The sequence below is a fragment of the Columba livia genome, chromosome Z, assembly GCF_036013475.1.
Source record: "Columba livia isolate bColLiv1 breed racing homer chromosome Z, bColLiv1.pat.W.v2, whole genome shotgun sequence".
In the NCBI taxonomy this organism is placed as follows: domain Eukaryota; kingdom Metazoa; phylum Chordata; class Aves; order Columbiformes; family Columbidae; genus Columba; species Columba livia.
The window spans coordinates 8991992-9015929 of NC_088642.1; the positions used below are offsets into that span (position 1 = coordinate 8991992).

Below are 23938 nucleotides of genomic sequence, written 5' to 3' on the forward strand. Positions count from 1 at the left end.
ATACAGAATCCAATACGCTGCCCATACTATCTACACCCATCAGCAGGAGATACTTTAGTTGAAAGTATTAATATAGCAGGGTAACACAAGTCTAACATCAATAAGAATATTTCATCCTTTTCAAAGTCTTATTTCTGAAATTCACTCACCGTAACTGCAACAGGGGTTGATTCAGACGGAGCCATGGAGCTTTGGTACGCTATCCTACTATGCACAGAAGTCTGCTCATAGGAGGAAGTTGTTGTTACTGGGCTAGTGCTCTGGGATGAGCAGGTCAGACTAGAAGAGGTGATGACAGAGGTTGTATAGGTGGACTCCTGTACTGTACTGGATATTGGCAAAGAGGTATTCAAAGGATCACTGGAAAAGAGTAAAAACTACTTATCACCTTCATAAATGACATCTCGAACACCTTCATGAAAACATCAGCTCCTATACAGTTATCACAAATATCCATATATCTTTATATAAAGATATTTTTGTATATCTATATATACCTAATTTTGCTTTTGTCCCCAGTAATCGCTGCTTCAAAACCATCAGCTGCACTAAGCACCATTCACCTTCCTCCTGCCAGCCCAACCACAACTTTTCAGTCACGTTATTTCCACCTTCTCAAAGGATAAATTAATGATCACAATCTCACATTTTTTTAAACAACTAGATCCATAGAGTCTGGTATATGATGAAAAAACAACCATTCTCTTTTTACAATAGAATTCTAATGTCACTCTAGCAGTCTAATACAACAGGCTATGCAAAAAGAAAAAAATACATTAAAACATGCAGGAGCGTTTTACCTTCAAAACAGCTTAAATAATTTGTAGAACTAAAAATGAATGTGAGAATTCATTTTTACTAGTATTTCCGAATTAACTTCAGGAAGCTTTTTACTGAAGCCAATTTTTGAATGAATAAGAAAGAAAACAAGTGGGTTACTTGTACATTAGCACTTATCAGTGATTATTTTAGCATCTCAGTATGAGCTTCTGCATAGTGAAAGCCTGGCTTCTTTTCTCATCCCATGGGCTCATCAGATCTGTGATCTGGTGCCAACCTACTGACACACATATATGGTACAAAGGTTGTCTCTACTAGATCAAAAGTAGAAAAAAATCAGGCTGTGAAGAGAAAACCCTCCAACAAATTTGAAAATCAGGACAATTAAACCGGAAAAAGCAATTCTATAAAGGGTAGGTTATTATAAGGTTATTCTCATTCAAGTAATTTCCAGCCTCACATTGACCCATTCATGGAGATTTTTTCTCCTTTAATTTGCCATCCACAGAAAACATTTTGCCTTACAAGTCATCCCATTTTCCCCTCTCATTACATGATAACTGTGCCTTGATGCTTTTGGCACAAACCTGACCCTCTAAAGAAGACATGGAAGAATGCACAAGGGGAACTCACACATACTTTACAGATTTTGAGTACAAGCTATTGTTGGTCGCCTGGCTGTTACTCTCACTGCTTGAAGTTGATCCAAACTCTGGGAGTGCAGGCTCTGATCCAAACTCCAGAGCTCCAAACTGAACATTTAACCCTGTCACATCTGCTGATCCAGGCATCTCCACTGCAGATGCAGGAATCTTAAAAGAGGAAAAAAAAACATAATTCCTTTGCACACACTACCTGCATTAAAGACATCAGTAACTGTCACCCACTCCTTCCTTAACTACAGGCTTCTTCAGTTACTGCCTCAACCTTCACTGCTAGCTATATCTGTGACAATCCCTCACTTTACATCCTACAAATTAACCACATTCTTGTCAACTTAAATTAATCGATTCTGTGCCCTGATCTGCAGCTGAAAGAGTAAGCCATACTATTCTACAGTATCAAAGTGTCCATTCCCCTTCAGGCAACGTTCATTTTGTGGCTACCAAGTCAATCCAAAATCACTCAGCAACAGTCATTTTCCACACAAAGCAATGAGATATGTGCTTGGAAAAGACATCACTGGATTTTGCACCTAAAATCTATCCAGCTTAGAATTTCCTGCTTTATAAACAACAAATAGACCATAGTCTATTATCTTCTTCTCCCTAGTAGGTCACATACAGAATAAAGTTATAGAATCATTTAGGCTGCAAATGACTTTCAAGATCATTGAGTCCAACCATCTACCTAACACTGAAAAGCCCACCTCTCACCGATGACTTTAAGTGCCACATCTATATGTCTTCTAAACTCCTCCAGGGATGGTGACTCCACCACTTCCCTGGGCAGTCTGTTCCAATGCCTGACAACCCTTTCTGTGAAGAAATGTTTCCTAATATCCAGTTTAAACATTCCCTGGTGCAACTTAAGACCATTTCCTCTTGTCCTATTACTTGTTACCTGAGAGAAGAGACCAACCCCCTCCATGCTACACCCTCCTTTCAGGTAGTTGCAGACAGTGATAAGGTCTCCCCTCAGCCTCCTTTTCTCCAGGCTGAACAGCCCCAGTTCCCTCAGCTGCTCCTCATCAGACTTGTGCTCCAGACCCTTTACCATGTCTATTCCCTTCTCTGAACTCTCTCCAGCACCTCAATGTCTTTCTTGTAGTGAGGGGCCCAAAACTGAACACAGGGTTCAAGGTGTGGTCTCACCAGTGCTGAGTACAGGGGGACGATCACTGCCCTGGTCCTGCTGGCCACACTAGTTCTAATACAAGCTTTTGTACGTTTTTACATATGCTTAGTACAAGTCACCACTCAATTACCCACCTTGGACGCTGGAGCTATCCTCCGTTTCGGTGGTTTTATCTGTTTCTGCTGTGTTTGATGGGCAGTCACTGCATGGTTATCCACAGAGACAGCCGGGAGCTGTAACATTTTGCTGGCAGCTGTAGAGGTGTCTACTGGTGATGTCTCTCGGAGTTTTACCTGGGAGGAGAAGGACTCCAGCCCAGGAGGAGGAACAGGAACTGCCTGCATTTGTTGCTGCTGTCGTTGGGTCAGCTGGCTCAGAACTGGGGATGGTTCAGGCTGGGATTTAAAGTCTGGTCAGCGTTGGGAAAAAAGAAACATCAGAATTAAAGCATTAAACTCTGTTCTTCACACTTCTACAATTTATGAAAGAATCTGGGTGAATCGACATACTCAACAGCTACGATTTTATAATGTGCAAGTCTCTCTCAGACATAAGTTTCACATTGAATGTCACCACTGCAAAAATAAGGCCAACATTTTATATTCTCTAAATAAACAGATGTGGGCTCACATTATTTAGCTTTCTTCAAAACTGTGAGCACAAACTTATCTATACAGTCACATAATATTACCACGCATTAGTCTCCAAAAACTGTTATGGATTATTTTAATCAAATGCTGCAAAGGCTTCACTGCAATTAACTGTGCTGATAAAACATGATTACTACCAAGGGGTCTGGAGTTGAAATTTAGAGGTATTATGACTTTGGATTTCCTGTCCCTAAAAAGGAGAAGATTTCAAAGAGAAATGGGAAGTAATCTACTGTGTCAATCTAGCTGGAAGTCAAGAGACACTGCACACTGACAGGTTTTTTTTCCCCAATTTCTCCCCTTTCACACTTTTCAGATGCTGAAAGCCAGGCAGTGGCTCAGAGTACCACTCAACAACTGTTAGAGATCCACAGCATTTGCAATGTGAAAGTTGTTTTATTTAGTTTGTGAAGTGTATTAGAAAGCAATTTAAATCACTGAACCACACAATCATAAAATCATTTTGGTTGGAAGAGACCCTCAAGATCATCGAGTCCAACCATAACTTAACTCTAGCACTAAACCATGTCCCTAAGAGCCTCATCTATGCGTCTTTTAAACACCTTCAGGGATGGTGATTCAACCGCTTCCCTGGGCAGCCTGTTCCAATGCCTGACAACCCTTTCCATGAAGAATTTTTTGGCTAATATCCAATCTAAACCTGCTCTGGTGCAACTGGAGGCCATTTTCTCTCATTCTATCGCTTGCTACTTAGGACAAGAGACCAACCGCCTCTATGCTACAACCTCCTTTCAGGTAGTTGCAGTCAGTGATAAGGTCTCCCCTCAGCCTCCTTTTCTCCAGGATGAACAGCCCCAGTTCCCTCATCTGCTCCTCAGAGTTGTGCTCCAGACCCCTCACCAGCTCCGTTCTCTTCTCTGAACTCTCTCCAACACCTCAATGTCTTTCTTGTAGTGAGGAGCCCAAAACTGAACACAGGATTCGAGGTGCAGCCTCACCAGTGCCCAGTACAGTGGTATAATCACTTCCCTAGTCCTGCTGGCCACACTATTCCTGATACTAGTCAGGACGCTGTTGGCCTTTCTGGCCACCTGTGCACACTGCTGGCTCATGTTCAGCTGCTGTCACCAGCACCCCCAGGTCTTTTTCCTCCAGGCGCTTTCCAGCCACTCTTCCCCGAGCCTGTAGCGCTGCCTGGGGTTGTTGTGACCCAAGTGCGGGATCTGGCACTTGGCCTTGTTGAACCTCATACAATTGGCCTCAGCCCAATGATCCAGTTGGTCTAGATCCCCCTGTAGAGCCTTCCTGCCCTCCAGCAGATCAACACTCCCACCCAATTTGGTGTTGTCTGTACATAAATATTTGTTCAGAATTGCTGTGTGTAAAAGATTGTAACTGCTACCAAACTGGCTGCTTATCTATCTGAAAACATACCTATACACAAGAGATAGATTCACAGGAAGAATACTGCGAGGAATTACACTGAAAAAAACAAGCTTGTGTCATTTTCACTGTTTCTACTAATTTTACTCAATTAAATAAAATATCCATACAATTATGAATGGACAAAATGGGTAACCTGCAAAATTGTCAGCACACTGGGGAAATAACACCGAGACATGATGCACATTATGAAGAAATGACATGTAATGGTTAAAAGAGAGAAGTTTGGGGAAAAAAAATAAGATATTGTACAACCTTATACTCCACTAGAAGCAGCACAGTCACAAGGAAAATAAGTATTTTCCAGGATTTGTTGAGAAACGAAGTCACATCAAATTTCCACTTATATATCCAAGTACATTAAATCAAAGATGTCATTACATGAAGGCTCAACAGCTTCTAAAGATGCAATGACATTTATGGAAAGGCTTAAACGTATCAAAACTTAGTCTGTGATTTACTCATAAAGTCTATTACCAGCAAGTATGTGTAATTCTTACAATGTTGTAACCAATTCTATTATTAGGATTACATTTTTTAGAAAAAGTCTTTCATTAAGGTCATTTTAAACAGTCACTGGCATTAAGAAATCTTACAGAGAGAGAGAGAGAGAGGAAGCTACGTCAAACCACTTACCAAACTGACTAAGAACTGAGGACTGAGTAATGGGTGGTTTTAGATCCCAGGAAGATGTGGTAGTTGTAGTAGTGGTGGCAGAACTGCTGTTGTTTTGTTGGGAGGTAAACTGACCCAATGCTGGAGATTTCAACTGGTCCAAGATTTGTGATCCAGTAGAGTTTGCCAATTTAGAGGATCCGATTTCTCCAAAGCCAGAACACAGAACTGCAGACTACCAAAAGACGAAAAAGAGAGGGAGGAGTGGAGTTAAGCATTTAACAAATAATTTGAATATCACCATATGGTCAATGCCTACAGCTGCTATCCAGCAGCATCTAAAACCTCTTCACCACTAGATTACCAACAAATGACGAATAAAAAACTCAGTTACTTGTGGCATATGGTCAGATCCTCTCCCATTACCACCAATACAACTTCCACCCCTGTGACTGCAACAATGTTGATTTACTTGAATCCATGCATCTCATAGTAGCATATATTTACTAATACTTGAACTGATTTTCAGAGAATAAATTTAAGTACCCAATTTCAAGCCCTCACAACTGACTCAGAAATAGGCAGCCTTCCACAAAAAAGCAGTCAGATATGTGCTTGGAAATAGCACATCATAGTTTTCTGGCACAGAACTTTTCACTATAAACAAGTCATTTCATCCTAAATCAGCATGCAGTAAAACACATCTGGCCTCTACTGAGAAATTAATACAAGTAATTCATGTAAGTGAAAAACAACTACTTAGCAAAACCAGGCAAAAAACCCTAATTTTGTGTGTGTGTGTGTGTGTGTGTGTGTGTGTGAACGGAAGGAATGGAATTCTGAATTCCATTCCTTCCGTTCACACACATAGATTATTAAATTCAGGTAGCGAGTCTTGAAGGAATGGAATTCTTAATTCCATTCCTTCAAGACTCGCTACCTGAATTTTATAAATATTGAAAGATCTAATGAAATTACCCATATTGGGAAAGCTGTATAACCTGAAATCTTTACTCATGAAGAATATTTAGAAAGCATAAGATCATTTTACCAGACTTTGAGGAGAATAAGAGTTTACAGCACTGGAGCTTCCGGTTCCTGACGCCATCTGTGTGCTGTGCTGAGAATTTGTGAAGACTAGGGCTTGGCCGAAGGTCTGCTGCTGGGAAACCTCAAATGAGTTGCCTTCTGTCTCTTGGATAGAAGGCACAGGCTTCTGAAGCAGCGTTACCAAATCAATGCTGTAAGAAAATGCAAAGTTTGACCAGAATAAACATGATGATTAGGCTGAGGTGAAAGAAAGCACTAATAGTAAAGCTGCCACACTGGCAATAGGATTTTTACTGATTAACAGTCTTTTCACATATTGCTTGTCTGCCATACAAAAAGAGGCAGAATAGAGGTTTTTGCCAGAAAGTAATATTCTGCTAGCTGAAACCTTCCACCACAGTTAGAATACAAATTATCTTTGCACTCTCTTCAAACATTATCAAATTTATAACATCACGTATCACATAAATAACCTATATGATTAATATAACTGAGTAACCAGAGACAAGTCATGAAGACACAAAATGTTTAAGAGAATCCTGCCTATAAGGTCTTTATATATATTAATAATCCACATTCTCTGTATATCATGCTATCCCTTTAAAAAGAGCAAGGGATCAAAGTTCTACCTCCTTATAGAGTGGGTATGAGGACAGTAAAGAACAAAGTAACACATACAGCAACTGAGTGAATATGTGATGACAAGGAAGTCACAAGAACAGCTGAGATAAAAGCTAAATTTCTCAGATAGTAGGCACATAATCAGAATTACTGTACCAAACATACCTGAGCAGGATGAGAAACATGACATGTCTTACATTTAGCATGGCTTACTAACCTCTACCACGTGTTCAGCACAGGTTTATCCAAGGAAAAGCAAAGCATTTAGATAATAAAGGGAATCTACTCCAAAAATCCTGATCTAAGTTTATCCTAAATGAACTGCAGGCTTGGGCTGAAGAGCTGCTTCCAGCACTTCTGGTAACACAGATTTCTTAATGCTGAAACCTTTCTTATTGCAAGTAAAAACAAACAAACAAACAAACAAAAAACAAACTCAAAACACACACACAAAAATCATACACAAAAGCCCCCAACCAAACCAAACAAAATAAATAAATTAAAACAAAAAACAAAACACATGCCACAAAAGCACACCACACTACAACAACCCAGAACTCAAAAAACAAAACATCAGAATGTAAGCTGATGAACTAGGATGTTTTCTAACATAATTTGAGTGACATCCACTAGAAGAATATTTGCATCAGAACAACAAACATCTGAGCGTACCAATTTTAAGAAGGAAAGGAATATAAACTGTAGACCAACTGACACTATGTTTCCTCCAGATCACATACATGTTATAATTAAAACCTTGCTGCTGTCTGGAGTACAGCAGTACAGCTGTTTCAGGATGTTTTGGACCACTAGGCCACCTAGGTTTCAGATCTCATGCTATCCAGCTACCAAAGTCTTAATCAGACAAAGTTAATCAGCTTTCCTGGGACCTGAGGCTAATGCAGACAACTGATTCCACAACATCATCGCCCAGGTATTTGGTGAAGACAAAAGCAAGCAAAGGAAGACAGAAACTGCAATATTTTAGTTCTCTATCTGAAGTCTACACCATTAGTGAAGGCAAGTAATTGTGATGCTTACCAGGAAATTCACTTTTGTGCCAATGCAAGCTTTTCTGTTAACACATTTGTGAAAGCACTACGTTCTGAACAGTTTTCTGCATCTACTGGGCAGGTTTTCCATCTTCTGGACAGCAAAGCCAAAGCTTCCTTTTCAACAGCAGAAAGCCTTTCTTCCTGCCCACTTTTGTCCCTGCCTATAAGCAGTTCATGCACAAGACAGGGCCTGCTCAGTATTAGGCTTGTGGATTTGGTAAGTTTGGCTTCACTTCTGTAGTCAACAGGTAACACAGGAACCCACAAAATCAAGGATTTACAAGGAAGGCTTTCACAATTTTGGTATTAGCTTGATCAATCTCTGACCAGGGCTGCCCTGTGTTTTACTCCAAATTTCATATGTGCAAGCTAACATTGCTTCACAAAGCAGAAGGTTGTTAAGGTACAGGAAAAACATGGAAGAAGAGCTTACCTTTGCCCAGGAGTCACATGATTCTCAGCTGGAACAGAGGATGCAGTGAAGACTTTTGTTTCAGAAAGCTGAAAAGGAGAAAGGGGGGGGGGGGGGACAAAGGTATTTTAATCATACAGACGCTCACACTTCACTGCTGTGACATCTGCAGAAAATCCATCACGGTCAGGCCCTTTCAAGATAGAAGTCAATTTACCATTACACCCAGTTATGCTGCAGCTCTGCTTAAGAGACAAAAACACATCAAAGTTCAGCGAAGTCTTCACAGAATCAAGTACCAATTTACCTAAAGTGTTAGGAAACTTGAGCCACCGAACACACACAATACCACTACATCAGTCTGAACAATAGTTTAACTGAAAAATATACCAGTAGAAAGTAATTAACGTGACAGTGTAAAGATACCTTGTGCAGACATAATTTAGGACTCCATAGAGCAGCTCTGATAAATCTTGTTGCAGCAGTCTAACACATGTCACCATTCCCGCTCATTTCATGTATCCCTGTGTTTTACATTCCAGCTCACATCAGCAGTGGAGGCAGGTTTGCACTCACGTATATACAGAGAACCAGCATTCGTGGTTCCTTCGTGGCATTTCTGCTAGGGGCAGCAATAACATCTTAAACTGATTGCTCTGTAAGCATGAGTTCAAAAACAATATTAAAGGGACAGTCCAGTAATTGGTTATAATAGTGTAACTTGTCAGACCATCCACAGCAGAAAACTGTCCTGCTTTCACCACGCTGTTACAATAGATACTTGCACAGGTAGCTGGGGAAGGGGAGCTCGTTGGTTGGGGCTTTTGGGGAATAGAGGGTGGTTTTTTTCAGTAAGGGAGTTGTTGTTTGCTGGTTTGCTCGTTTGGGGCTTTTTTGTTTGGTTGGTTTGGTTTTAATAGCTTTTCTTTTTTTAAAGAAAATAGTAGTTAAATAGTTACAGCTTTCTAGGGCTAATTCATTTCTACTGACATAAATACTTGCAAACCAGAATAGGTCTTAAGCCAGTACAGGTTAGGTTTAACAAGACTAAGATAAGCACACATAATGGCTATATTTTAGATCAAATTTGCACAAAATCACCCTTAGCTACTTCGGTGTAACTTTGTATTTAGACTAAAGAATAACTGACTTATTCAAACACAAAGAATCCCTGTAGAATGTGACATTTGAATATAGCTCTTACAAGAAATTATGCATTTTTAATTGCACAGATTGCTAGCAGCCCAGCTTAAAGGACATCATGGACAGAAGCCAATTTCATCTGCTGTCCCATGGTAGGTCTACTGAAAACATATATATATATCTTTGCAAATGGTCATCTGATTCGGATTATCCGGTGAAATACTGTTGACTAAGGCAGGACACACAAGAGCTGACTGGGAGCAGTCATCACCCAGAGGCAAAGTTCAAATGTTTCATGTATTCTCCCAGCACCACTCATGTGCAACACACTGTGTAATGAAAAAAATGAGTACCATCACAGCTCCTCCCTCGATCTCCTTCCCTTGCTGCCAATAAAACATATTTTAATCCTGTCTTCCCAGAACACAACTCTGTCCCGTGCACTGTGCTGCCAGCCCACAACTCTATGCACAGACCAAAACAAAGAGATTCAGTTCAAGCACATTTCCCATTAAAAAGGCTGTCTCACTATTGTTCAGCCCTTTCCCCACTGTACATGTTATTTTAGAACAAAGTATACTGTACTTTTTGTATTGTTATGAGACTCCTGCATTATGTGGCACGAGGAGGTCAGCTAATAGCACAGGCAGCTGTATATGGTCTGCCATTCCTTGTTTAAATATTAAATTCTTTGTCATGTCAACCATTTTACACTCACATAACCCAGGATAAGACAAACTGTGGCCACTGACGAATCCTGAAAACTAAGCAAATCGAAGAGACTGAGGATATATGTGACAACACAAAGGCATGCTTGACATATAGGAAATGCTCTCTTCAAGTGAACCAGCATGCAAAACACAGCTCTCCAGCTACGAGCTCGGCTACATTGAATTTTACAGTACACCCTGTGGCAAAGGCACTGCCATAATCTCCAATCAGGCACTTAATTCAGAGATCTGCTGCGACTACAGCATTCGTCAAAACCCATACTCCACGCAGCAGCAGCAGCTGAAAAGTTCTGCTACGCGGATGTATTTAGTATTTCTTAGAATTAGTACTATTGGCTCCTAACAAAGTTATTTACGCTCACAGTACACTACACTCACAAATCTTTCACAAAGGCTCTGGCATTTTCTCATAACTGTATCAACAGTCATGAACCATTTGCAAATGCTGGCCTCACAAGAGTATTTTCTCCATCTGCAGTGAAATGCCTGTGCTTTTCAGCTCCTGTTCCTGCGATAAAAATCGTTCTCCAATCACCAAACAAACAATATATTTAACAAATATCCACCAGCTTCTATGGCCAACTGACAAGTGAGGATAGCAGGAAAATATAATATACTCCAGCATCCTCATAAAAACTCAACATCCACAAATCAGAAATAACAAAACCTTGTTACTGTTTTGATATGATGTACTGAAGTTAAAGAAATTAAAATAAGTTCTTATGCCGCATCTTGGTAAAGGAAACACTCCCACTAAAATTCTTTTCCGTTTTCTAAAGTGTTGCTGTTGTTTCAAATAAAAACTAAGACTACCAACATTGTACAGAAAATGCCTTCATCCAGTTTCCAGCACAGGACTACTACACCACAAAATTCTAATCTGTCTCAGGTCAAGCAACACTAAATTTCGCTCACCTACTCATAACTAGTATTTGAACAGAAAACATCACATTCAAAGAAAAATATTCTTCAGAACAACACCTGGTCTTTATATGCAGACAGCAAATACATCGGCTTCCTTGGCTCTTTTAATCATTAGTAACACTGTTAGAATTGTTTGTTTATTATACATTTAAATGCAGGGCTCTATTTCCTAGCCATAGCTTCATATTATACCTTTTTCTGCTAGGCTAAAACCAGAGCCCATTACATGCTAATAAAGTAACCTTTTCAGACTCAGTAAACTAAAAATGTTACTCTCAAGCACCTCTCCTATCAGTAAATAATTTTCAGCTATTTTCCACAACTTTTGTTTTGTAAAAGCAATGAATAATGGGATGCAGTACTTTAGAATCAAGTTCAGGAGAGTTCACATACAGAAATATAAATCAAGAACAATTAAGACACAGGGAAGAGTACCTACAGGCAAATGACTACAATACCTTCCTTTTGGTTTCTTTTTGGCCACAGCATCAATGCTTTAGGAGATCATACTCAGCCGTTCTTTTTTCATCATCTACTAAAATCCTGAACATTTTTCAGCTGTTGCTTTCTAGAAAACAGGCCGTTGTTCTGGAGGTGTTCCTTCATTCCCACAAAACAAATGGGTATTGGCTGTATTAAAGCATTACGCATTCGAGCAGGTCAAGTCTAGCAGAGGTCCAGATTTCTCTGCATGACTGGCTTACTTTTAATTGCCGTTCCAACAATTTTTGGATTTCCCACACGTTCTATTCAACAGTGGTTTTATTTTTACTTCCATGTCATTGATAAAGACATCTGGCCTAGGACTGAACTCCTTTCTATCCTTCCTAGAAAGGTCCACATTTAGTAAGGGTCCTCCTGCAAAAGCTTTATTTGCCAAAGTGTGCCAGGGAGATTTTAACCCACTTAATGTGTTTTGTGATAGCATTTAATAATTTTTAAAACTAAAGATGCAGATAAACTCTCTTACAAGGACATACTGTATCTTCACAGATAACTGTGATTTACTTAAAGACCAAGATCAGGTGTATTTGAGGTGGACTTATTTACATAAAACTACACTGAGTGGCACAAGCTGTATTTTTACTTCTCTATTCTTTTTTTTTTAGATCAGATGATGCCATTTTTCGCATATTTTTCTCCTAGGCATGTTTTGCACTAATGTATCTGCAGCTCGCCCTTTCTTTCACTCTTTCTGAACATCAGCACGTGAAGAACTTTCTCCTAGGTTACAGGGACTTCCCCAGCACTCTAACATTAATAAAAATTAACAACAGGCTGGAGATTTCATCTGCTGCTCATTCAAAATCCCTGTGCAAATTATGCAGGTTTAATAATTAATTTTAAAAAAAAGAAAATCTATCTTTAGTCAGCATAGCTCAATACCTTTCTGCTACTAGAGACACTTCATTGTACAAGCATCAAAAAAAGGTGAGAAACTAGGCTAGAAATTTTTGGTATCCTTAGCTCTTAATCCATTTCTCGCATGTACTGCAGAAACAGAGGACAGGTTTTAAACATGATGCTGGCTTTTGAGGACAGCAACCAATAGAGAAAACCTGTCAATTTTAGAGTTTCTTCTCGTTTTCTCAAAAGACACAGCCCTCTCATTAGGTAAGGACAGAGATTTCATATCTGTTACATGACACATTCACACATTTCTAGGGATAAAACTGACATGTCACCCTACATGAGGAGGCAAAAGGGATGACTTCTGAGACAATCTCTACAGAAAATAAACTTGAAATAATGGGTGTTCCTATCACAGATGAAAAGTTTCTTAAAAGCTAAGTAATCCTTTCCACATGTCTTGCTACCTCTTGTTTTCTGAACTGCTTAAGCTTTAACACTAGCTGAAAATGCGAAATCGCAAATGCAATTTTCACTTGTGATGATCAGAAATGCCAAATATGTTGCTGACATGAAGACATCTTGTCTCATAAAGAACAAGAACGAAAACTGTTGTAGGAGTAGACAACCCATCAAGATGAAACAGCAGGAATGAAGCAAGTAAGCGCTCACTTCAGCATACTACTTGCTCTTTTTTTAGTATTATGAACATGAAGTGGAACAATTATAAAGATTTCAAACAAAAAACATCAAATGAGTCTAAAGCTGACAGTAAGTTCAGCACTTGATTACATAAAAGTATAGTGATAATATGGTTTTAAATGCCTAACACAGTATTAAGGGAAGTGTGCAGTTAACACCCATCAGCACTGAGCAGTGGAAAACTATAATGCATTAACATTTATTTGGGGATAGAACTTAAAAATTTACCATCTATGTATTGTCCATCCAGCAAAATAAATTCATGATTCTTGATTCAATTTTATTTAAAAAATATATCTAAATATCTAGCTTCTCTAAATACGTATATATTTTTAAACAAAAATTACAGCAAGAAACACAGTAAGAAATATCACTGCATGCATACACCAAAGTACTATTTAGAACATTCAGTTTTCAAAGATAACACAAACTCTGAAAAGGGTAAATAATCAATCAGTCAATCCAACAAGGTACACTTACATCTTCATTCCAGTCTTCTGCTGTCCACTCTTCTATTGAATTTTTCCATGCTCCTATTGTAATTTTGGGAAGGAAAGAAAATCATTACAAGCTAAAAGTACAATGTCATACTTCAACCCTTCTGCTTTACAAGCAATCCTGGTTTTATTATTACTGGAACACAAAGTGAGGAGATGGTGGTTGGAAACATGGGAAGCCCTGTAAAATTGGTCTCCAGATAAAAAGTTTTCGGAGGGTTTTTCCTCTCCTTTAATCTCTGAGTTCAGGAATTCTTACTCACTATGGTGCCAGACATAATTTGCATGAATGCATGTCTACAACCAGTAATTAATACCAAACGTTGGAAGAACACCCTGCTATGTCCCCAACAACAGTGAGAGATTACTCAACCCTTCCACGGGATCTCCCAATTTCATGCACAAACTCACGCAGAGCCTGAACAAAACACAACCACACCACCTGCTGTGATATCCATAATCCTACTTTCAATATACCCAAACTGAAAGCCTAAGGTATACCTCTTGAGGCTCCTTTCCAACCTGTTAATTCTCTCCTCAGGACAGAACAATCCAAATCCATTCCATGATAGAGCAATATTATTTTAAAACATATATAATCCATATAATGGCAGCAGAAGAGTCAGTAAGCTTCCACTCTAGCTGCAAAACACTTCTCCCAAAACTAGTGGCACAGTTTATTTGCCAAACACTGCATGCAGTGATGGGAAACTACAGGAAATGATCCTACAAATGCAAAAACCCAACCCCTTACATAAGACATGCAAGACCAATAAAGGGCCTGAAGGCTTTGCCCACCAGCGTAACCATAGGGATGTTTATCCCAGCAACAATCAGAGCTTTCATTTAAACTACACAACCAAGAATGAAGAAGACATCACCATTAAATTCCTGCTATCTTCAAGTGATACGATCAAGTACAAAACCAAAAGAAATACCGCTTAAATTGTTTCCTTTTACTTAACCATGAACCCCTGAGACACATACACCCAGAAACAAGCCTCCTAAAGACAGCATCAAATCCTGTTCATACTAATACTATCACTACATCGATGCATTATTTCGTACATCTTTACAAAGCAACATCTGAATGGCACTAATCCCATGAGGTGACCAAGCCTACCACAAAGATATACACACAGTGAGGAGAAGAGAAGGGGTTTATACCTTGGAATCTGAAACTATTTTGCTGGTCCTGAGCAAGGTAACATCTGCATTGTGTTGGCTCTGTGAAGCAATACAGAATTGCCTCAAACATCTCATGCTCACATCTTAACAGAGAGCCTAACCATATGGTTTCTACTACATGCTGCATAACATCGATGCACTTGAAAAGTAACTAATAATCATATCCAAGCACAGCAAGATTGCTACAGTGCCTCAAATTTCTAGACTAATCCACACATTTCCACAGAAATTTTGGAAAGGAGGAAAAGCCCAATGATCAGCAGTGTTCAGAGAAACTGTCGATTTGCTTTCCCTTTTCCTAACCAGCACAGGATCCCTTCCTCTGACATTTCTCATTTAAAGAAACATATTCTGCTATTTGCCCTGCTTACATTTATCTCCTACCAGTCAGAGTATGTCTTCTGTAGAAGACAAACCTCCTGTTGGTAACAGAACTCGAACAACAGAGCTAGAGTCTGCTAGAACAAACACAGAAGTCAGACAAATCAAGTCCAACTCTTGATGCCTCATCATAATTTAACAGTTCTCTTTTCCAGTGAAATTATGCTTTGTGTTTTCAAGGATTCTAGTCACAGTAACTTAACCTAGATGGCTATCTGTGACTCCTGTTTCCTGTTGTAACAAGTTCAGTTTTAGAAAGTTACAGCAAATAAGAAGTATAATAGATGTTTTTCATAAGTCTTCACTTACTTTCCTCCAATTCTTTACTTCCTTTCACATTACTTGACTTTTTTTTTTTCCTTTTTTGAATAATCAGCCGTAGATATTACACCCAAAATAATTTCATTTTGGTCCATCTCAAACTTATCTTTTCCTTTTGGATTACATTCATGTTCTATAATGACCTGAGGGTTTCCATTAAAATGTTCCTTCTTTTACAGGAGTCTTAAAAAAAAACAAAACTTCCTTTTAACTTCCAAGCTACAAAGTTCCCTGCTTTCCACTTGACAGTTATACTACAATTCATTATTTTCTTTCTTGCCATTCTTCAGTTTCAGAGTCATTCAAGGCTGCTCACATCCAACGTAACAAAGCAAGTTTTTCCTGTGAAATTTATGAAACTCTATCTAAGTAGAGGTATCGGTAAATTACCAGAACACAGTATAATTTTTATAACCTATGATGAGAAGTGACCACATCCAACATAATCTATAAAAACTGCTGTGATTTGTCATTCAGGCTATCCTGCTGCCTTGTACCTTACAAAAAAATAACGGACTGAACACTCATCATGGCCTGTAAGAAAACATCAATCACACTGTTCAAGTTTCTTCCCTTTTGGATACGGATTCGTCATTTTGTTTCCTCTCAGCTGTCCTTTCTCTTTGCCTTTCAGTTATACATTACTTCTCTGAGAATCCGTATGGAGGAAAACCCATGCTGCATTATCTGGAATACAATTTCTTTTAAATGTTATGAACCGTTCAAGATTCACTCTTCACCCTCTTTTTATTTCAACCAACCACACCAAATTTTCCTTCCAAGGAACCAGCTAACTTTTCTACAGGTTTACACATTGCACCAAGGAACACCTTTCATTCAGGCTACTCCCTCTGGCATCTGCAACAATTCAGGACAAAGGGTTCTAGAGCACTTTCAGACCACGTATGGGGGCAACCACATTTGGGAAACAAATTGTGTATTTCTTTTTAATTGACGATGTTGACACTGATCCTTTCTCAGTACTGCTAAAGAGGAAATACTTAGTAAATACTCAGAACTCCATAGAGAGTTTATGTTTGCATGACATCTTCAGAAAACATTTTGATACACAAAACTCATTTTGTTTCTCCAATTAGTTGCCCAGTTATCTCCTTTTAATGTAAATGCAGATGAAAGACACTTATTTTCCAAGTACCTAGTATGACCTAATTTTGTCTTCCTTCTTTTCAGATGAAAAACAAAATGGGACTGGGTAATGAGGAATAAAGAGAGGGATTTCCACCCTGCCCTTCTTCTGCGTATACTTATCTGACATCCTTCACTAACCAACTTCAGGCTTTATGGATTTCCATACATACACATCCCCCTCACTCACATCTTTACTAACTACACATTACTAACTTATTACCAGGACTGTTGATTTGGAACTAACATAATAAGACTGTAAATTACGGAGGGAAAAAAAAAAGAAAAAAGACTCAAAGCCAATATTTGTGATCAACAAGCCAAATCAACAGCTCAACTTTGTACAACCTGCTTCCAGCCCCACACCTTGTCTGCCACTCCTCACCTCTACCCCTGCTTTAACTTTCCCTTCCAGCACTCTCTCCTGCTTTAAAACTATCACACAAGCTGCATCCTCCAGTGACAGCCCTCAAGATGCATCACAAGGTTGAACATACTTCCCACTTAGACAAAACTGAATTATTCCCTTCCAAAGCTTACTCTTTTAATGAGATCTCTTCATTTTGGCTCAGGGATTTATTTCTGACATTCCTATAACTTGGCTAAAGAAGAAACACTGTAAAATAAAACACTCTTCCTATAGTCATATATAGAGAGATAGTTTTGTTTTGTCAGTTACAGTGCCTTTTCCATTTGCACTGAAAATAAAGACTAGCAGGAAAAAGGTACTTAGCACACAAGAAGAACATTTACTCTTAACTAGTTTACCTTCAATTCCCACCAGTCAAATTATTTTGCAGGAACTCCCCACACTGACACTCATTTATAGCCCTAAGAACCATTAATCTGACAAGGCCAGGGAAAATTCCTAAATGCCTTCTCAAGCCCTTTTCTCCATACCATGCTACCCCACTTTCACATACATGCCGTAAGCTGCGTTAGTGGAGTGCAGTTTCCAGTGATGTGTACACAGCCTAACGGCATGAATGCGCTTGGCATCCAAAAAGAAGTTCCACACATCGAAGAGTACACTTTGAATTTCCATCAGTCTGCTTGCTCAGCAGCAAACCTCCCACGTAGACACACTGGTACTCATACAGGGACCTGTTTAGCCACACCAAGCTACTCCTATTCCTAGACAGAATTCTTCCATTTCTGAAGACTTCCCACAATATGGGAAGAAGGCATCCCATTTTCCCAGTCACATACAAGCAGGTCACATTCTTCCTGCAAGAAGGAACAGAGGTTGCCACAGAGGAGGCACATGAAGGCTAGCTAGAGTTAGCAGGGAGGGTCACAAAACATTGGATATCACTTGGGAGTGGAGCACAAATCAAAATTGTTCATAAGCCATAGCCTTACAGTTGCCTTCATTAAAAATTAAGCAGTGAATTTTCTACTTCTGGTACAGTCCCCTTATGCCATTCTTGTACACCTTCTTTCTTTAATCAGTTAACCTTATTGCTTCTGCAGGACTTGAGACAACGTACCCTGCCTTCTGCTACCATACAGCACACAACAGTACCAGTATTCCTACGGGAATTTTCAAGTCATTTGGTGTCCTTCTAACTCATTAGCTGACATTTATTTGAAAATTTAACACAAACAAAAGTAAAAGGTGCATTTCTGTTTGCAGTATGGCACCAAGTCATTTCAAAAGCAATTCCTTGGAAGGATGCCTTATTGGGCAAAAAAAGTTTTTCAATAACCATTAATATACTCAGTGCCACTCTCCCACACTGGACTAGAAGGCACTCAGAGGGACAAGAGAGCTGCCTAATGAGCTCTCCTAAACTCTAAGCCTGTTATTGCCTTCTCTGTTTAAGTGGAAAATGGCTTGTATGACACTTAGAAAGCTGCATTTCAAGGAGATCAGAGCAGAGCTCAATGGAGCATGGCCTAGACTCCAACATCAGTCTTTTCCTTCCACATTCAACACAGGGGTGGATGAAAAAAGTCACCTGAGTAGGCTTCAGCAATGAAGATATCAGAAGAGTTACCCTTTGCTGGAGCTGAAAAAAAATAATCTCTCTCCTGCCACTCAGTGGTTTCCAAATACAGACAATAATGTACATTAATTTCTCCATTCTGACACAGAGTTTTCTTTATCTTCATCTCCTGCCACATAATATGGGAACAAGCAAGGTATCCTATTTTCCCAGTCACAGACAAGACGGTCACCTTCTTCATTCCTGAATCACCACAACACCACTGTTAAGTAGTTATTTTTCAAGATACATCAGTCTCTTGCCTTTGGCCAGGAGTGCACACTTCACACTTGAAACTTCATCCAGGAACACACAGCTTCCCCTATCTTCAGACAGCCAGACGACTCTTCTGGCTTCCATTCAAGTGCCTGCTCGTGCTTTAGTTAATATTTTTTTCTATTCAAAGGTGGCAGACCTTGGAACTCTGCTCCGCCCCAGAGACTCACATCTTTACATTCGTTGCTGTGTTGCACTGTTGGAGTTTCCAAAGCCATTCCAGCGTCACTGAGTGGAGTAATATTTGTAAACAGTTCTTCCCTTCTTTTTCTTCTCTTAGACAGTCACATCCTACTGCCCAATGTCTGTGGACCACTCACTTTTAGTAGGACTTAAACTCTTTAAGTGCATTAAGTGAGCTCTTAAGCAGTACTTCGAGATACATAAACAGTTCTTCGCATACAAGGTTGTTCCAATAACTCTTCAAATCCCTTTGTCTCTCAAGGGATTTTTAATACTAAAACAAAAATATTGCAAATTGCCTTCCCTTCATTCTAACCAGAGAGTCACTCAGGCTACAGCATGTGCTCTGCACATTAGTAGCAGTTAAGCTATAAAAACGAGCTAATATCAGTCTCAGGTGAGATACATTCACATTTTCAGAAGATAAGGGAAAACTAATAGAACAGTTATTTTAATTGCAATTCGCTACAGGTCTTCATTCCAATCCTTCCACTTCTTGAAGCATCTTACCAGTTCCATCATCTGCATCATTCTGACCAGCCTCCCAAATCTCTGACTTTGTCCCAAAGCCATCAGTGGCAGAAGACTCCGTATATTCTGCAGGGTTAAATGTCCTAGAGTTTTAAAAGTTAAAAAATGGAAGAGAACACATGGGTCATTCAATGAACACAAGTGTCATCATTTTTAGCTGAAGTTGTATTAGATTTAACATCTCGATTTCCACATACTTTATCTTGATATTTTTGGTTTCAAAAGAAATTTTTCCTCTAGCAGCAGATATAGATAAAAAAGGGAGAAAAGAGAAGGAGAAAAAAAGAGAGTAGACTAAAAAAAAATTACTGTAGAGAATCTGAACCAAAACAACAATTCCTGAAAAAGCAGTAAACAGCATACCTACTCCTCCCACTCTCATAAAGCATCACTTTATATGCACAACTATAAGCCTCTCTCAGCTGACAGTTTCTCAGCAGGGGGCTGACTGATGAGAAACCACTATGTTATCATTTCAGAGCACCAGACCTGCACAGGACAGGAGTCGGAAAATCAGAAAGACTGTTTCAGAATACACTCCTGACACCAAAGCCAAAACACACAGATGCAGCTAAAAGGTCAAAATGAACTACTGAAAATAACGTTCTTTCCAGTTCATCATCTAGAACTATGAACAAGAAGGATTACCAGAGAAGTAAAATGAGCCTTCTGTTCATCATGACATCACTGATATTACATGAAATGTCATGAAACGCTAACACTGAGTGAAAGTAGTAGAAGCTACACCTACAAAGCAAGTTATTCCAACAAAACTGAGAACAAATTTAGAGCTGCTTAGTAACTTCTTTTGATTCTGTTTTAGGGTCCATGTATTTCCAAACACCTAAAGCATGAAACCTCAAAAACAAAACAAAGTTTATAATCGCTAGTCTTTCTGGTTTTATATAGAACTTGGATGTTCTACATTCCACCAAACCAAATCTATTTGTAAATTGACCTAGGAATATAGGCACCACACAGAACTTTCAGTCTCCTAAGCACTATGTGGCTGCTACTCAGAGGTACAAATGGGTTCTCTAAGTTTGAGATACTGAGGTAACTTGCATTAGGTTTGTACAGGTGTGTCTAGTTAGAAACACTGCTTTAAGACAAAAATAATCCATTAATCATCTAACAGATCTGTGAATTTTTGAATCCATATTGGTTTATCAAACATACAGCAATATTAATACATCCAGTGGCAATATTAATATTGTCAGTTAATATTGCCACTGAGTTTGATCCTTGCCAAAATCTGTGCTCTGCATTTTTCTTACCCCATGCCTTGGGCTGAAAACCTCCCCGCTCCTCTCCCTCTGCCACGTCCAAACCCTAGGAGAGAAAACACCATTTAACAGCAACAGCAGAGGAGCCACCAATCTCTAGTCTGTCACATTAGAAAATGCTATGGTTGAAGAAGAAAACTACCATAGTTAAATATTACTTACTTCCCATATTTTATCACAGGAGAATTTGTTTCCCTAACACAGGAAAGCAAGCCACAGTTCACCTAAGACTTTGTTTTAACAGGATTTGCAATTCAAAAAAACTGAATAGTTTGGGTTGGAAAGGACCTCCAAATGTCATCTAGTCCAACCTGTCCTGCAATCAGCAGGGACATCTTCAACTACATCAGGTTGCTCAGAGCCCCATCCAGCCTGGCCTGGGATGTCTACAGGGATGGGGCATCCACCACCATTCTGGGCAACTTGGGCCAGTGTATCACCACCCTCATCTTCCCCATGCCTGAATCTCTCCTCTACTTTAAAACCACCACCACTTGTCCTATTGCAACAGGCCCTGCTAAAAAGTCTGTACCTACCTTTGTTAGAAGCACCCTTTAATTACTGAACAGCCACAATAAGGTCTCCCTGGAGCCTTCTCTTCTCCAGGCTGAACAACCCCAGCTCTCTCAGCCTGTCCTCACAGCAGAGCTGTTCCAGCCCTCTGATCATTTCTGTGACTCCTCGGGCCCCTCTCCAGCAGGTCCATGTCTGTCCTGTGCTGAGGGCTCCAGAGCTGGACACAGGACTCCAGGTGGGGTCTCACCAGAGCAGAGCAGAGGGGCAGAATCACCTCCTTCCACCTGCTGGACACACTGCTTTTGATGCAGCCTGAGATAAAACTGACCTTCTGGGCTGCAAGCGCACACTGATGGCTTACATCCCATATTCCATCCACCAGCACCCCCAAGTCCATCTCTGCAAGGCTGCTCTCAATCCTTTCATCCTCCCATCTGTATTGATACTGGGGGTTTCCCCAACCTAGGTGCAGGACCTTGTACTTGGCCTTGTTGAACCTCATGAGGTTCACAGGGACCCACTTCTCAAGCTTGTCCAGGTCCCCCTGGATGGCATTTTGTCCCTCAGGCGTGTCACCTGCACCACTCAGCCGGGCGTCATCTGCAGACTTTGCTGAGAGTGCACTCGATCTCACTGTCTATGTCACTGATTAAGATATTAAACAGTACTGGTCTCAATATGGACACCACTTGCTACCAGTGAATTCTTTGTACTCTTTTCTGTATCTAGCAAAGTAGAACCAAATGCCAAGAAAAGGACTTACCTAAAGACCCATGGCACATGAGACTGCTATTGCCAAATCATTAGATGTTGTTCAAAATTGTCTTTGTTTTCTCACTCTCGCCTAGGAGGCTCTAGAATCCCAGCCTCCCTGTACACCCGGATCTCTCAAAAGATTCCCTGTCACTCCTTGTTTGTGAGGTTTTAATACTACAGTTGTCTCCTTCTCTGACTCAGCCCACATGTCCACCTCTACCCTCCCGTGCATTTGGCAACCTGCGACCACACATTCCTTCTGCCTCCCCCTTAATCGTAGTTACCAACATGAAAATCACCCAATTCATATGACCCAAACAACCTCCTTGTTATAAAACCACAAGCATATTCATTTCTACTTCAACAACAACAAATATTTGTTGCCTCCAATTTTGGTTACCAGTCTCAGTTTACAAGCTTCCTGATAACAATGAATGGCTTTATTTTTGCATATTGAATACTGTCAAAAAGGAGTGAAAATTTCTGTACTACTTAGTACAGCAGCACATTTCCACACAGTTTTTTTTTCCCTTTTGTAGAACCTCAATATCTGAGTCTTTTCCAGTTTGTTAGGTGTTTTGTTGAAAAAGACTACAAATATTATTTTGTCTTACAAGAACAGGGGGAGGTCCAGAGCTGCAGCCTGAGAACATACCAATTTTTATTTTGAAGACAAAAATCTGTGGTAATGGTAAGTCACCGAGCACCTACAAGTTCATCAGACCAGAACATACAATCCAATATCAACAATATAAGTTGACCGAAAATCAGAATTACCCATGATAGACTGTTCAAATTTGGATCAAAATTATCACTTATTTTCAGGAGACCACCTAAATTCAGTAAGAGTAGTACCTCCAGGATATGGTAAAACCAGATTAGGAAGTTCCTATTTTAATGACTTGCCCCTATTTTAATGACAACCCCTTACTCCCCTTGCCCTAGTTCACTGTCCAAGTTTTAAAAGACATTTCTGAACCTCTAAAATGTCTACTACCTACATTTTCAAGGACTTCTTCAAAGCATCAAAATATTAGGATAGTTTTACACACATTTTGATGACAGAGTTTACTCATATCCTATACAAGACGAAAACTGCTATCTACAGAGGAACCACGGAAACCTGCAGAGGAAGGATTCCCATCCAGCAACACACAGAATTTTGGTGGGACAAGAACACAGAACTGAAGTCTAACACTACGCCAGGCCTGCAACCTCTACATTTTCCCCTCTTTACTCTCTTTTTGGTTGTAGAGAGAACAGATAGAGGTTAGAAAAGAAGTTACAACAGCTGCAACCCAGCCATCGCCATCCCTCTTCACCAAGCCCAAGTGTGAAGCTGTGCTCTTTGCCATAACAACGGTGCCCCAGACACTGTACACAACCAAATGTAGCTTGGCCTCTGAACTTCCTTGCTCAGGATACCTATTCCACTGCTCTTCAACCCTTTGCCCACCTAAACTCCCCCACCAGGGAGGCTGATCCACAGCGTAACAAGGTCACAGTTCTCAGCTGCACAGAAGTCAGTGCACTCCGGATTATCTTTCCACCCAGTAAATTATTTTTTTAAAGAGCAGAGCCAGCCAAACAAGTTTACTTGGGAACACTGTAGGTGCCATTTATATAATAAATTTA

General features: G+C 39.8%; 1 protein-coding gene and 2 non-coding genes across 52 annotated transcripts in view; all 3 read right to left on the reverse strand.

The window, feature by feature from the left end:
• Nucleotides 1-23938, reverse strand: part of UBAP2 (ubiquitin associated protein 2) — a 182274-nt gene that overhangs the window by 116372 nt on the left and 41964 nt on the right. For 18 of the 50 annotated variants that reach the window (XM_065047018.1, XM_065047007.1, XM_065047015.1 and 15 more), the window contains exons 7-15: nt 21023-21077; nt 19725-19828; nt 13715-13767; nt 8406-8473; nt 6298-6487; nt 5268-5481; nt 2712-2986; nt 1420-1592; nt 150-360 (exon numbers count right to left, since the gene is read on the reverse strand). In XM_065047018.1, coding sequence (XP_064903090.1) covers nt 150-360; nt 1420-1592; nt 2712-2986; nt 5268-5481; nt 6298-6487; nt 8406-8473; nt 13715-13767; nt 19725-19828; nt 21023-21077 — 1343 coding nt within the window. Of the gene's footprint in view, nt 1-149; nt 361-1413; nt 1593-2711; nt 2987-5267; nt 5482-6297; nt 6488-8405; nt 8474-13714; nt 13768-19724; nt 19829-21022; nt 21078-23938 lie in introns of all 50 variants that reach the window. The other 32 variants (XM_065047037.1, XM_065047028.1, XM_065047034.1 and 29 more) reach the window with 3 other exon arrangements.
• LOC135577470 (small nucleolar RNA SNORD121A) lies at nt 1894-1975 on the reverse strand. Its single transcript, XR_010469283.1, has one exon. It is a non-coding gene; the product is annotated as a small nucleolar RNA SNORD121A (small nucleolar RNA).
• Nucleotides 5807-5891, reverse strand: LOC135577471 (small nucleolar RNA SNORD121A). Its single transcript, XR_010469284.1, has one exon. It is a non-coding gene; the product is annotated as a small nucleolar RNA SNORD121A (small nucleolar RNA).